The 15814-nt window shown below is 34.4% G+C and overlaps 1 protein-coding gene across 4 annotated transcripts in view; it reads right to left on the bottom strand.

Annotated features, from left to right (window-relative positions):
- SCN2A (sodium voltage-gated channel alpha subunit 2) overlaps positions 1–15814 on the bottom strand; it is a 134841-nt gene that overhangs the window by 20156 nt on the left and 98871 nt on the right. For all 4 annotated transcript variants that reach the window (XM_038584698.1, XM_038584699.1, XM_038584700.1 and 1 more), the window contains 3 exons: positions 6848–6968; positions 1872–2026; positions 149–322 (listed from right to left, as the gene is read on the bottom strand). In XM_038584698.1, the coding sequence (XP_038440626.1) occupies positions 149–322; positions 1872–2026; positions 6848–6968 (450 nt within the window). The remainder of the gene's footprint in view (positions 1–148; positions 323–1871; positions 2027–6847; positions 6969–15814) is intronic.

Below are 15814 nucleotides of genomic sequence, written 5' to 3'. Positions count from 1 at the left end.
AAAACATTTTGGAGTATCTTAGGAAAATGGGAATCATCATTTATATTTACATGAAGCATTTACTGAGTGCCTACTATGTGCAAGGCACCATTGCTAGAACTATCATCAGATGCCAATGGAAGGAAACACAAAAGTGCAGAACACTCACGTCAACAATCAGGAAATCCAGCCAGCACCAGGCATTGGTGAAATACATTTGAAAACCATATGCGACCCACTTGAGAAGCATTTCCAGAATGAATATGTAAGTGAAAACTTTGTCGGCATATTCTAACATGGTCTTAATGGTTTTTCGCTGCTCAATATATATATCTTCAAAGGCCTGTAAGGGAGAAAATTCCATGGAATTTCATTGTTATAAACTATCTCTCATTGATGTCTTAATAGAGGAAACTCGCTGCAAGCCTCTCCTCAGGTGCCTGTGTCTGGAAGGCTTCGTGTTCCCATGGTGGCATCGTGTTTGTGGTTACCTGCATGCACACTTCAGTCAACCAACACATTCAAATAATGTTTAAATTAGGGTGTCAGGTTATCCCAAAGAGCTTAAAAATCTTGAGAGACTGTCAGGTGCTTCTCTCTACAGCAGGAGGCAGAAAGTCTTGCGTGAGTAGATCTGCTTTATTCATTATGCTAGAATGTTTTCTCTCAGTAATGCAGATGTAAGGCAAAGAGACAACACCCCACCCCCACTTCCCTAGTCTGAGAGGAAAGAGGAACAGAGGATTATCACTTTCTCCTCTTTATTTCTCCCACTCAACCTGGGCACGTGTGTGGTGCATGTCTGGAAGCTCCCTCTGCATCATTTTGCAGAGTTCTTGGGACAGTTTGGGGAATTCATTTTCAGGAGCCTCTGGGTGTTCTGGAATGAAAAGATCATTTCTCTAATTCAGTCCTCTTATAGACAAAAAATATTAGGATAACTTGGTGGTCTGGATTAAGAACAAAAGAAAAATTTCTTTTTTGGAGAAAAGGAGGATCTGGGCTTGTGATCAGGGCACAAGGGCCTCAAGTTTTTTTAGCTTAATTTATAGCTGAAGCTGAAGCTCCTCAGAAGCCAGGCACTGCACCAGCATGTTGATGCACTTTGGTGAGCTTTCACTGGGTAAAACTGAGAAGCAAGAGCTAAAACAGCAAAGGCATTAGTTACTGGTGGGACTGCAGAGTTCCCTCTCTGTTGGCATTAAAAACAAAGGGCTGCCTTCTTTGTTCAAGTATATGGCAAGATGCAGGATTCTTAGTCAATCAGAGACAGGTTTAGAGACCTTCAGATGCGAGGCTAGAATCCAAATGAAATCAAGTCACCAAACCCTGCAGTGACTAATTGAAAAACATAAAAGAAATACAGCCGTATTTGTATCACCAAATGGGAAAATGGGTCATATTACTTTCATATGTTAATTCATATTTTGACCAAACTGACCCTTTCATTGAATGAAATTGGACATAAGTTTTAATGCTTTCACTTTGCTACTAGTCAGTAATTAAGTCAGTCTACTATTTGCCACTCACTGTGATTGGCATTAGTGAATCAGCATGAACAAGACAAGTGAATTCCCTGCAAAATGAAGCTTATGTTAAGCAGTTTGATATTTAGCTGATAATCTCATGTCTGCATAATGACTCTTAGAAGAACTCCTCTGATGACTCAAAGTCAGAAAAATCTTTCAATATTATAAGAAACCACACTTACCTGAGTTTGATTCACCTACTCCATAGCAACAATAATTGCTATTTACTGAGGCTCACCCTGTGCTAAGAATATCACATGTCTCTTACTTCACAAGCACCATATTAAAGAAACATTTAATGAGAGGTTAATTGAGGCAAAAGATAAAGAGTTTCAGTAAAGAAGCAGATCATACATCACCTACCAGTGCCCCACTGCTGAGAAGAATCATGAAGACAATGAAAGTTTCAAACCAGTTGTGCTCCACTATCTTATAGCAAGTTTTTCTCAAGTTCCACCAGAGCTTCCCTTTGCCTTCTTCTATGCTTATCTGACAACACTTGAACTTCCGTACACAGTCTACAATAAGTCAAAGTAAATGAAGAAAAAATAATTACTCTTTGATTATATACATTTGTATTGGTAGGGGACTCATCTACGTTATTATCTGATACATTGTAAATAACTTTTTAAAGATGCTTCCACTTACACAAATAGAAATCATCTGTAAGTTTTTTAAATCGTTCATTCAACAAATATTTTTTATGTATATGTGATTATTGTAATGGATTATATTACATCAGAAAAACACACAGAAAAACAAAAAGAAAAATAAAATCTCCAAAGGTTGATATTTTTATCAACCTTGTCCTATGATTCCATTTTTTTTTTTTTTTTTATGATAGTCACAGAGAGAGAGAGAGGCAGAGACACAGGCAGAGGGAGAAGCAGGCCCCATGCACCGGGAGCCCGACGTGGGATTCGATCCCAGGTCTCCAGGATCGCGCCCTGGGCCAAAGGCAGGCGCCAAACCGCTGCGCCACCCAGGGATCCCCTATGATTCCATTTATATATGGACATTTGAATCTAAATAGCTCACTTAATAGTATAATATATACATTTCCCTTTTACTGTAAGTAAATTGAACTGTGAAAAGTTGCACAATATTTTCTAAATAAGATTACCAGACTTAACCAGAATTTATATAATTATTCCACTATTATTAAATATGTTGCTTTAATTCTGGCTTTTTTCAACAACAATATCATAAACACCTTTGTGTAATTTGTAGGATTACTAGCCCAAAGGCATATCAACAAATATCTACTGAATATCTGTTGCATTCAAGGAATTGTACTGGACAAATAATAATATTAGAATGAGTAAACATAATCTTTCTATTAAAAAGTGTGCATTTTAGGGGTGTTTGGTGGGGGGTTCCTGGGTGACTCAGTTGATTAAGCATCTGTCTTTGGTTCAGGTCGTGATCCCAAGGTTCTGGGATCAAGCCCTATGTTGGGCTCCCTGCTCAGAGGGGAGTCTGCTTCTCCCTCTGCCCTTCCCCCTGCTGGTACTCTCTTTCTCTTTCTCTCTCAAATAAATAAATAAAATCTTTTTAAAAAGAGGGGGGCGCCTGGGTGGCTCAGTCCGTCAAGCATCTGCCTTCAGCTTAGGTCATGATCCCAGGGCCCTGGGATGAGCCCCCTGTCAGGTTCCCTGCTCAGCGGGAGTTTGCTTCTCTCTCTCTCTCTCTCTCTCTCTCTCTCTCTCTCTCTCTCTGCCTCTTCCTCCTCCCCTTTTGCTCTCTGTAAATAAAATCTTTAAAAAAGGAGTGTGCATTTTAAGTAGGAGAATTTTGCTCACAAATTCTATAGTTATAGAAAGCAAAAAAAATCATAAATTAAACAGGGTGCTTGAAGAGTTGATTGGTATAGATTAATTTCTGATATTGAGCTTTATAGAAGAAATGAATTTAAGGTTAGGCAGTGAGGGATATGTAAGAACAGGTCTGGAGAAATAATGACATCAGTAAAACTTAATGATAGGTCTAGAAGTTGCATGAGGAGAGAATTAGCAGTCAAGATTAGAAAAAAACAGAGCCTATCTGAAAAAAGGACCTGAGTGAGTCAACTGGAAAATTTAGATTTTATATGCTGTCCGATGAGTAAAACACTGAAGGATTTATTTGAGAGTTGTGGAGATATACCTGATAAGAACACTGATTGAGAATGATTCCTGCCTATTCAAGGCACTGGATGGATAGAAAAAAAAGAAGTAGAAAAATAAGTTAAGGGTCCATGAGACTCAATCAATTGAACACTAAGAAAGTAAAAACAAGGGTAATAGAGGTGACAGTGGTCAGGAATCAGAAGATATTACAGCTGATAGGACCTGGCAGCACACAGAATAGGGGGAGGCTGGGAGGTGGGAAAGAGATGAGTCATGAGATAGGGTTTTAATCATGAAGAGGGCTCTGTTCAATGAATGGAAAAATAGAAAACTCATCTTGAAAAGAGTATAGTATTTTACTGTATAAATATTTATCAGGGCAGCCCGGGTGGCTCAGCGGTTTGGCGCCACCTTCAGCCCAGGGCCTGATCCTGGAGACCCGGGATTGAGTCCCATGTCAGGCTCCCTGCATGGAGCCTACTTCTCCCTCTGCCTGTGTCTCTGTCTCTCTCTCTCTGTGTCTCTCATGAGTAAATAAATGAAATCTTTAAAAAAAAATATTTATCAGATGCTACTTTATAATGCCACTCAGCCAGATCATATCCTTTGTTTCATGAAAATTAATGATGTGTTATAAAATGTTATTAGCTTCTCAACTAATAAATAAATAGTATTGTATTTGTTGTTTCTTTGAGGGCAAGATATTTTTTCATATTCCCAAGAGATCAAGACTTACATGCCCTGAAAATATTCATTGTATTAAATTAAATGGAATAAAATTCGTTTTTTTTTTTTCTCTAAAGAGGATATGAGATGAAAAGAACAGTTTAACAGGAAAAGATCAATTTTAGCAGGAATGATGAATGCCAAATTTGAGGCACTGGTTTATTTCTGAGAAGAAAGGAAGAAAATGAGATAAGGAAGGGGAACAAAATGGGCCTAATCTGTATTTGTTTTATTCTTAAATAAAAAATCTGAAGCAAATACGACAAAAGTATTCAAAGTGTTAAAGTTGGTTGGCAGACATCTATGTATTATTCATTATTATTTTTTACAATGTTAAATTTTTCTATATCCTATATAGAATATATTCTATAGTATTTCATACTTAATTTTTTTAAACTTTACAAATGACAAATGTTGATAATACCATAATTATTATTACATAATTACTTATTATTATAGTATATATGCATATATTATCACCCTAAAAATGAGCTGGTAAGAAATTGTCTGGTAAAAAGTAAAAGATAATACCACAAAAATTATTTTTGTGATATACCATTAGAATGTTCGTGAAGTCATTTATTCTTTTTTTTATTTTTTTTATTTTTATTTTTTATTATTATTTTTTTTATTTATGATAGTCACACAGAGAGAGAGAGAGAGGCAGAAACATAGGCAGAGGGAGAAGCAGGCTCCATGCACCGGGAGCCCAATGTGGGATTCGATCCCGGGTCTTCAGGATCGTGCCCTGGGCCAAAGGCAGGCGCTAAACCACTGCGCCACCCAGGGATCCCAATTTATTTTCCCATAATCAAGTAACTGCATTGGAATGTATGCAGACTTTTTGAAGAAAATAGTAGAGTGACTTCCCTCATTAATTAAGCTGAACATATAGCTCTCCCTCTGAAATTATTTAAAAATTGACAATTAATATTTAGGTATTTATTTGCATTAAATGTATTAAAGTCCAAAATCAATAGGTATATGCAGCATCACCTTCTGTAACAACCTTGAAAGAATCCATTGACATCAACTGTGATCTCTAACATCTGTGCAATTATATATTCTAAAATTTGCTTAAAGTTTAAAACAGCTTTAGTGTTCTTAATGTAAACATGCATAACCCAAGTGAAACACTTCTAGAATTAGTTGTATTAAAATTGCATTATTAGTAACAATTTGAGGTGGTCACTATTTTTATTTTTATTTATTTATTTTAAGATTTATTTATTCATTTTGGAGGTGGGGAGGGGCAGAGGGAGACAGAGAATTCCAAGCAGACTCCATATTGAGTGCGGAGCCTGAAGCAGGGATTGATCTCACAACCCTGAGATCACGACCTGAACCAAAATCAAGAGTTGGACACCTAACTGACTGAGCCACCCAGGCGTCCCTGAAGCAGTCACTATTTGTAAAATAAACTTGTACTTAAGCAACTGCTATATGGTATTGATTTGAGTCTAAGACATGATATGCATTATTAAATAGCTGTTAACTAAAAAATGAATTAAATGTGAAGTGATATCCAGAGTTTTAGAGAAATGCTTCTATACCTACAACAGGGATTTATATAAGAAATGAAAAGAATTGCATATCTTGTGCTATTGTACTAAATTTTTCTGCCTCTTCAATCATTAATGGTACATTCCCACACAGTGTGGATTGGCCAAGTGACTTTGCTTTGGTGAACAGGACAGAAGCAACACTGACATAAGAAGAGACTTGGTGGTTAGGTTTCCTCTCTCGCTACTGTGCCTTCACCCCCAAGAACATGCCTGGCCACCGTGTGGAGGACAGGATAAGAGTGGAGTGGAGCTGAGTCAGCCCAACAGTCCTCAGGCTCGGAAGAGAGCCCATCCAAGATCAGCAAAACCATCTAACTGGCCATGGACTTGTAAGCAAAAATACATGGTTTTTTTTTGCTATATGCTAAGAAGTTTTGGGTTGTTGGATATACAGCATTATTGTTCAAGAGATAACTGATCCATATGTCAAATTACGCAATTTTAGCTTTCTTTAGAAAATCCTCGATATTATTGCCCCAATGGCATGGTGTCCCATATTATAAAACAATATCATGTTCTGGCATTTCATTATCTATTATCTACTATCATTCAGAACTAGTAAAAATGTTAATTCTGACAGATACAAGTAACCATTACTCACGGACAGTTTTAAATGCACACTTAACCAATTACTCCCCATTGTAAACTGACAACACAGGAAACAACATATTACTTCTTTAACCTTAAATTTTTTTCTTTCTTTTTTTTTTTTTTTAAGGCTAAAGATATGTTTGAGTCAGCATTCTCTGATTAGATATTCTAGAAGGCCACCAAAACCCCCATATAGTTAGCAGCATTTCTTAATTGAACAGGATGCACAAAAATAGGAATGTCTGATTATATAACTTAAATCCTATATTTTACAAGATAATAGATATAGATGATTAGAGGGTGAGGAAAGAGGTAAGAGAGGTCCAGTGAGCTCGATGCATCCACTTACCTTCCGTGAAACAGGCTTCAGGTTCAAGAGATTCCTCGGGTTCTACCTCAGGTTGCTCTCCCTCAGCGGGAGCTCCTATATCAACTGTGCTGCCTTCAGATGAACTAGTTGCATTTAGCTTCTGAAAATCAATTCCACAGAAAAGCTTTTAAAATATTTTCTTTAATCGATAATATAAAAATTCAAAAGGCGTGCCCTCAAGTCTTCCGTACTCATTTCCTTGATCTGTAATTCAAGAATATCTTAAACATAATGCCAGTCCGCTTTAGTAGAGGTGGGGGTCACAAGATTAGATGTAGTGCCACAGCATATATCTTTTTTTATTTAAAAATATGGTGCTAACAACTTAAATAATTTTTGGTTAAGCCCATGTATGGAGATTCTAAATAAAATCCTGAGGAGAGCTTATGTAAGCTGCCAGAGTCATATGGTCATCTGTAATCTTGCTTTTGTAAATTAGCTTACAAACAGTATGGTTTGTTTTATTCTAAAATTGTGACCCAACCAACGAAAGCTGCACAAGTGTATTTTCATGTCAAATGCAGAAAAGATTGATCCAATGCACATAAACAGCAACGATCTAAATTTATCCACTTTTCATTGACATGAAAACATATACCACTAGTTGTTATTAAATGTATTCTATAGTTTTCTAATTCAAAAAAGAGCAGCACATTGTTAGCTTTATAGCAAGAGCTGGTATTTTGCATTCTCTTTGGCCAATGCACTCCTGTGCTTCATTGTGCATTTGGAAACTACTTGTTACTCTGGCACTCTTACCTGTCCTGTTGATACAGGGAGAAATGAATCTTTGGCAGTCGTTTTGGTTTCCTTTAGGCTACATCAAATACCACCAAAAGAAAAATGTAATAGAAAGAAGTTGGTTTAAATCCTGACATGCAACAAACTTTAGCCAGGTCAGGGTGTTAAAGGGATCAGCTACTGATAAAGGGGTAACCAGTCTTTAGCCTGGTCTTATAATGCTGCAGGAATGACACAGGGCCAGGTATGAGTGCCACATGGAATCAGAGTAGTTTGGGCCACAGCATTCTCAGACCTGTTACAATGTTATTACCATTAGTGCATAACATCAGGAAATGGCTGAGCTGATAAGAGCTACGTTATAAAGGGGGATGAGGTAAGCACATGATAAAATGCACACTGAAGTATGTTGAACTACTACAAGATGGATATTGTAGTCAGTACTAGAGACACTCTACTCATATTTGAGCTAAGAATTATGTGGATCTGCTCCAGGAAGATAGTTCCCTTATTTTATGAAAATCATTTTCTTGAAATAAACTATATACGTATGATAAATATGAGCTTGAAAATGCTTTTGTCTTGTGTAATTTAACGTTATTGGTGATAGAAGCCTAAATATTAGATATGTCTATCTTCTTAGAACTAGTTTCAGGGCTATTTTTTAATTTTACTGAAAAACAGTTAAATCAAGGATCATACATTATAAAATACTTGAGGTTTGTTGAATTCTTTTTCTGCTCACCAGGTGTATCACAATACTAGACAGATAATTATGATATCTTTGTCCTTAAAATTTGCATAAATTTTGTTTTAAGATGAAATGTCAAAGTAGGAATATTTATTACCTATGTTTTAATTTTTTACACTTTTAATTTCCTATCCTTTGTCTTTTGGTTAGATCCTTTGATAATATAGCTGTGTTCACATACATGTAATTGATAAAGAAATGACCAAATTATCCTCAGTCCAATTCATCTGAAACACATAAAATTGTTACATATTCAGGACCTGAAGATACTGATCTTATCTGCAGGATGTTGAAACATGGTAATCGGAATAATTGAAGCTTAGTCATACCTAATCTAACCGCAAATAGTCCACAATAAGAAGTGAAAACATTCGTTTTAGGAAAAAGGATAGCACTGTAAATACAGATTGGGAGAAGACCTGGGTGTGAACCAAGGAAAAAAATGATGCTCCATATTCAGAGTACTTCATATGCTCAGGCTGGCATTAGTGAATGACTGTGTTACAGCATATCAGTGCTGGGCATGTCACAGTTACTCAATAAATATTATTTTAAAGATGAATAAATGAATAGACTTCTCCATAACAAAATGAAGGTTAGCTCTTTACAGGAATTGGAAGGTCATCAGATGACAAATTTCAGTGAATGTTGGTTTGATATGTTCCAGGAGGATCCCTGTAACGTCAACTATCATACCTTCCATTTAGTACAGTTCCACACTACTAATATAGAAATAATGTCTTTTTATTGAAGTCAAATATTTGTCTATTTAAAGGTCAGGTTACCAGAAACTATTTTGTCTCCAGAAGTCTTAACACCAGACTCAATTTTCTGAAGCAAAGATACTACTTTTGCCATTTCTGTGTGCCTGGTACCTATCACCAATGTTTGTGTTTAATAGATGTTTGTTGAGTAAATGAATAAATGACCAGTGCATGGACTCTTTTCTTTTCCTCCCAGTAACTACCTCTGACACCTCCTATTGGATACTTTCACATTCAAGGGAATACAAATAATATTTCCACTTAGGTGCAGAGTAACATAAATCCTTTAAGATTCTGAATTGTGTAAATAATGGCCAGTAACTTTTAGAATTAGGAGTGCTGTCTCAATATCAGGCTCTCTCTCTCTCTCTTTTTTTTCCCCCAACATCAGGCTCTCAATTATTCAGACCTAAAATGAGTCTACAAAGAAAACTGCAGTTTAACTCCGGAGTTAATAAACTCTGAATCACTCTGAATATATGAATATATATATATATATATATATATATATACTGAATCATTCTGACAAGGTTTTCTTTCTTTTAACTCCTTAAAGGTGAATTTGTAGTTCCCTTGTTGAATGGAATCTTTTTAAGGAGAGGTAATCTTCTCCTTCTCCATCTTCCCTCTGATGTGGAACAGCAACCAATCCAGCGTCTATTTAGAGAAGGAAATGTGGCTTTAATTATCTTGTCATAAGTTATAGTGAGTCAGTAGCTGGACTCTAGATTTTCTGTACCCAATTTAGCAGAATTTCCTAGAGAATTTTTTGATGATTCATAAGTAAAACCAACCTTTATCAATATAAAATATTTAGTAGACGTGATATGTAGTTAAATTCTGTAGGTTCAAGATAGTGCTTGTGATATTATTGGTTCCCATGTTTGTGACCATGAACTTAGTATTAGTTAATTTATATTCATATTCTTATATGTATTAATGTAAAGTAGAACTAAATATTCATTGGAATAGTAAATGAACAAAGAGTTAACTTTAAACAATACTGAGATGTAGGTAAGAAGCTGACTTATAAAATCTTTCTTGAAAACATCAATTCAGTGGCTTTCTTAAAATTACATAAGAGGCAAATATTATGATATAAAATATGTAGGTTAAAAGTTATAACGTGTAAAGAATCCATAAAAACCAAAGGAATCAAATTAAAACTTTAAAACTCCAGCTTCAGATATGGTCATAATTACAATAAATTATAACTATGGTACAAATTCATCAAATAGAACTGCCAAATATACATCATTATGTGGAACTAGTAGAACTCATGTACTTGAAGAAGAATTTTCAAGTAACAGTTGCTTGCAAATGCTCTAAACCAGGCATCATCCACTGCAAAATGCCACATGAGTAGGAGACCAAAATATGAATTGGCTAGAAATAGAACCAGTTCTATACTTTCAAGTTTTACACTTGGCAAATTTTATATTTCCCTTTGGTAAAATTTAGATGTTTAGTTCTCTTTTTATTTTTTTGTGCTTATTTATCAGGAAATAAATGAGCTAAATGATATTGTTAGAATACCCTTGCCGCGTTAAATTTTAACAAAATATGATGTATTCTAATATTAGGATAGCAAATCAAACAGGAATACTCAATTGTTTCTTGGTATGAATAGCATTGGCAATAATTTACTTTCAAGTGGAAATATTTACATGAACATTTGTTTTTATGAAAACCACATATTACAGTGCTCTTCCAATGAAAATCTGCTGGATTCCTATAGGAGTTAAGCCAGACAGAATAATATTTTGCTAAATGATCTAATAAATAAATATCAAGGCACATAATATTTCATTTTGTATTTTTAAACATTCTATCTCTTTTACTTTCCATATCATTGATATATTACGATTAAACATCGACATGCCAAACTAATAGTCTTTCAAAAAGTAAAAGAATTTTTTAAAATAATTAATCACAGCCGAAAAAGGGAGAGAAAACATCATTTGCTATTTTTTCATAGGCACACTTGTTTCTCATTATAAAATTGAGATATATTTTTAAGGAAATATAATAAGTAAAGATTTTATATAATTTAGAAAAAAAGAGGTATATTCTACTCTGATTCAATAAAAGGAATTGGGATTTTAAAGAACGAAATAGCTTCAAATATAGATTAGATCAAATATTTGTATATAAAGATTCTGACCCCCAAGAATGGCAATCCTTTGTTTCACATGGATTCTAATTCAAATTTATATTTAAGGAGTTCTGGGTTATTTTCTATGAAAAATCTTATCACTAGAACAATGAAAGTTATAATCTTGCTTGCTTTGGGATAAGCTTAAGGCCAAGGTGACACATTAATTGCAGAAAGGGATTGTTGGTGTTGCCATCTTAACAAGGAAGATGGCAAAATCAAAAGTATCATTAGTATTATGCTATATTAACCAGAAATCATTTTTCTCTTTATAATGGGTATATTACACAATTTTCTAAGCCATAAATTGGATTCAAAGTATCTTGGTGTGGCAAAAGTAACAGTTATACCATATCGGCCCATCCCGCAGCAGATAGTGCCACAAAGATACACGTGTTCAGCCCACTTAGTTCTTACATGAAGGGTAGTAAGAGCCTTTTTCTCCCTTGATCACTAACCTACTGGAAAAATTTCCCTTGAGGACTAATCATTCTCTGGGATAAAATCATAAGTGCATTCTTATTGAATCCATCCCACTAAACCTTCTCTCACATCTTTTTCCCTCTTCCTACCCCTTGTATTGCAATTTAGTATACTCTTTTAGGGAGCAGACAATGTTTCCTAAGCAACATATTCAAGGAAATTGAAAACTGTAATAATATGAGAGTTAAGAATAAATGAAGTCAATTTAAACCAGTTTCTGCTTAGTTTGTGTTTCATCACATGTACTCCAGGTAAATCTCCTAAATAAACTGGTAGATAAAATATCTGATTATCACTTTCCTTGTATACCTCTTTATACCAGAACTTGGAAAATGGGGTACTCAGAAAATAAGGAAACTAGCCTTCCCTTTATCAAGGAACCTGGGAAAAACAAGCCGTTATGTTAAGGAGTCAAATCCCAAACTTTACTGAAGAATTAATATATTATAGGAAACAAATTCTTTCTAGTCCCTGTGTATATGCATATCTGTGTTTCGTTGTGAACAATTATATATCTAGGGTCTCACTTTATGTCATTCTTGAAAAATATAAAGCATTATCTTTCATGAGTCTAGAGTGCCAGAGACTGAATATTTTGTTCCAAAGTATTAAAAAATGCTATGAGAATGACACAATCATTGCTCCTTTCCAGAGAGACCAATATGCTTATGTTAGGGTTGTTTTATAGTTTTAATGGCAAGAAGAAAAGGAAACTGCACCTAAGTGACAAAGTATTTAATTAACATTCCTTAAGAAAATAATTAAATTGCATTGACCAATTTGGTTAACATATTTGAGTACAAAACTATGACTTCAACATTAGGAAATGCAAAAGTCCACCAAATGGATCCCAAAGAGGGTTACACTCATTGCCATGGTCACATGACAAGAGAAGTCCTTTCATTTAAAAACACTAAAGGAGCTCACAATGATTCTCTTCCTCCATAGGAGTTTGTAGTGCATGAAATATTTAAATAATATTTTTCAGGAGAAAGTTTCCCAGCGGGTCTGGATGAAACGAGGAAAAACAAAATCACAAAGGACAGAGGAGCAACAGAGTAAAGAAGGTAGATTCCAGATCTATTTTCAGAATGAACATACCATCTAAAAGACCATTCTCTCATTTTTTGGGGGTACAAAAGGCATTTTTTCCTTGCAGTTAGAGGTTTTAGGGGTAAATACCAACAGAATTCCTAAGGGAATCATGTTCTAAGTGTAAAATATTTTGGTCAATTGCTAAATGAAGCAATTCCATTTTCTCTATAATGAAGGAGATAAAAATTGTACCCATGCTACTAGCAGCCAAAACATAAACATTCCAATTCATTTACATTATTATCACATTAAAATACTCTTTAGGCAGTTTGAACATGAATAAGGAATTGCTTTGGTTTGCAGATTACCCTTCAGAAAAACTTAATATGACACTTAAAAAATTACCAACAAAGTACACCACTGGAGCTATATTAAAAAAATAAAACAAAACAGGGAAGTAAAAGCTTTTCTGCAAGTTTTTCAAAGAGCACCATTTCTCCTTTAAGCCCTTAGCATGTTCAAAATTCTGTAGCATTAAATGGAAATTAAATAATCCATAAAGGCATGCACTTTTATTTTTCAGTGAATATAATTTCTATTAAAATCTATGTAAGAAGATTAGCAACTAAATCATTTTTTTAAAAAAGTTAGGGTTGCCAGACTTGCCTGACCATGCTTTATATGACTCAGCATAAGAGCAGCTGTGCATATTTTTATTTTACTGCCAATGGATGGGCAAGGAATGTAGCTGAGTAACATGCAGGCCAGTCAAAATTCATTTAGAAACTGATTATATTTATATATGTACAACTTGCTTGGGTAACCTGGGTAAAAGTGGTGGCACGAGCCTCTGGCTGGTTAAAAAACACCAGAGCGGCACTCTTGATGGCTCCAGCTTGATTTTACCCCTGTGAGAAGTAAGAATGGTAAGCAGTGAAGGTCACTATATTGCACTAGTAAATCTCACTTTGAAAAATAATCATTCAAGCATGGTTTCAACATTATTAAAACTCTAAAAGAGAAATTAATCATTCAAAATTGCAAACTATGAAAGGAATTACATTATATATGTCAAATAACGTTGAGTTAAAGCATACATGATTATAATATGTATACTCTAAAGAATCTACAGAAACACTCAACTTTATCAAAGACAAAGAGGATTTAGTTCAAACACCCAAACAACCTCTGAGTCCACTGGGTTAGTCTGTCCTTTTATAAAGGGATTTTTTTTTTAAATTCCAAAGTTTTCCAAAGTGTCTCATTTTTCCCTTTAATTAAAAAAAATTATTTGGGTTGGAATATCAATAACCTTCATAGCATTTCTTACTACTCTACATGTGATATTTAATGGCATGACCCCATCCCATCAATTTAAAAAATGAACAAAATGACTAGAACAAAATAACAAAACTAACTAGAAGACAGAACACTATACAGATGCTTCAGGTAGGAATATTTGGAATTCTTGGATAATTCTCTCAAATCTCTTTGGTTTTCTAGTATAGAGCTATGAGGTAAAATATCAAAAGATTAAAACCTGCACATTTCTCTTAGACTATTTCTCCAATCTTTTATTAGTTTATGAGTATATATTTAGGGAGTCTGACATTAAGACATAATTTAAAATTTCTCTAAATTGTAAATTTTAACAACCGTAACAATCTCTATGGGGGGAAGGAATCAAAAGGACTCTACAGCTAAAGCAATAAGATAATTCTATTTCCAACTGGCAGATCAGTTCTCTGCCTCCAATTCCAAAGTACTGAGTTCACATCTATTATTTTAGAGTACTTAATTCAAATAGAAAACAAATGAAAAAGCTTAATAGTAATTGGAAAAAGAGTTGGATTTTCCTGTCCACTTGACTGGACATTCCTCCTGTGTCAAACACAATGGTTTGAGGTGAGGCAAAAATACGTGTAGTTTTGGAGAAGTGTGTCTGAGGCTTTAAGATTTCTGAAAATTAGGACTGGATGTCAAGTTGACTACACCTCAAAAGACACTCGAACTCAGCCAAAAGTTTAAATTGACTGATGGCTGTAACATTTAATTCTTCATAATTTATTCTTAGTTTATATAAGACATTCTAAAATTAAACATTAAAAAGAAAAATTGACTTCCCTTACAGTAAGGGAAACATTTACTATTTGGTATAATGTCAGGATAACAAGAGGGGAATATATAATAACATTTAATGACCCAGTTCTATTTTCTAAATGCTTGCTTCAATTCCTATGCACAATATGAGCAATTAGGCCCCACCCTTTCCTTGGCATAGCTCATCCAACTATGCTTATCCAAAATTTTATTGACCATATATTAAGATATTATTAAATCTTAAAATAATGGCCTTATTAGCAAACATTTTGAGTTCAACTAGTTACAGCTATTTGTTGCCTCAGGCTATAAAGTTTCATAATTTTCTCCTTGAATCGTATAACTTATTTTGTGAAACTAATAGCCATGACCTTGTCACTTCATGTTAATTCTAGTACTTCTATTTGAACTTTCTCTGGATTTCATGTTTAACAAATTAGCAATATCTATCTTAAGACAAGAAAGAATTAAATACAGCATACTCAGTAATTTTATGTAATCAATACAGGAATACTGACTGAAATCGCTAGGGTTTCCTTCATAGAAATATATTTTTGTTCAATATTTTATTAACTAATGTCCAGTTTTTGTGACTCTTAGATTACTTAAATTGTATCCTTTAGTGCCTCAAGCTCCCCAGTCATCCATCTTTCTTAGAATGAAAATAGTGTTGGAGATTTTTCTCTTCTCTGTCAATCAATTCAAATGACAAGAAAGGATGAATCTTTGTTTTGGCTGTTATTATTTGTTTATGCAAGCTTTAATCACCGAGAATTCTGTTTTCATTTTTTTGTATGGCTAAACAATTAAACACTAAGGGTTTTAAATTCTTTCTTCTCTTATACCCAACTCTGTACTTATTAACCTAGAAATAAACCGAAAGCATACTCTGGTACTCATACTTTTCTGGTAAATCA

The sequence above is a fragment of the Canis lupus genome, chromosome 36 (assembly GCF_011100685.1).
Source record: "Canis lupus familiaris isolate Mischka breed German Shepherd chromosome 36, alternate assembly UU_Cfam_GSD_1.0, whole genome shotgun sequence".
Taxonomy (NCBI): Eukaryota; Metazoa; Chordata; class Mammalia; order Carnivora; family Canidae; genus Canis; species Canis lupus.
The sequence above is the reverse complement of the archived record's forward strand: the minus strand, read 5'-3'. Positions and strand labels throughout refer to the sequence as shown.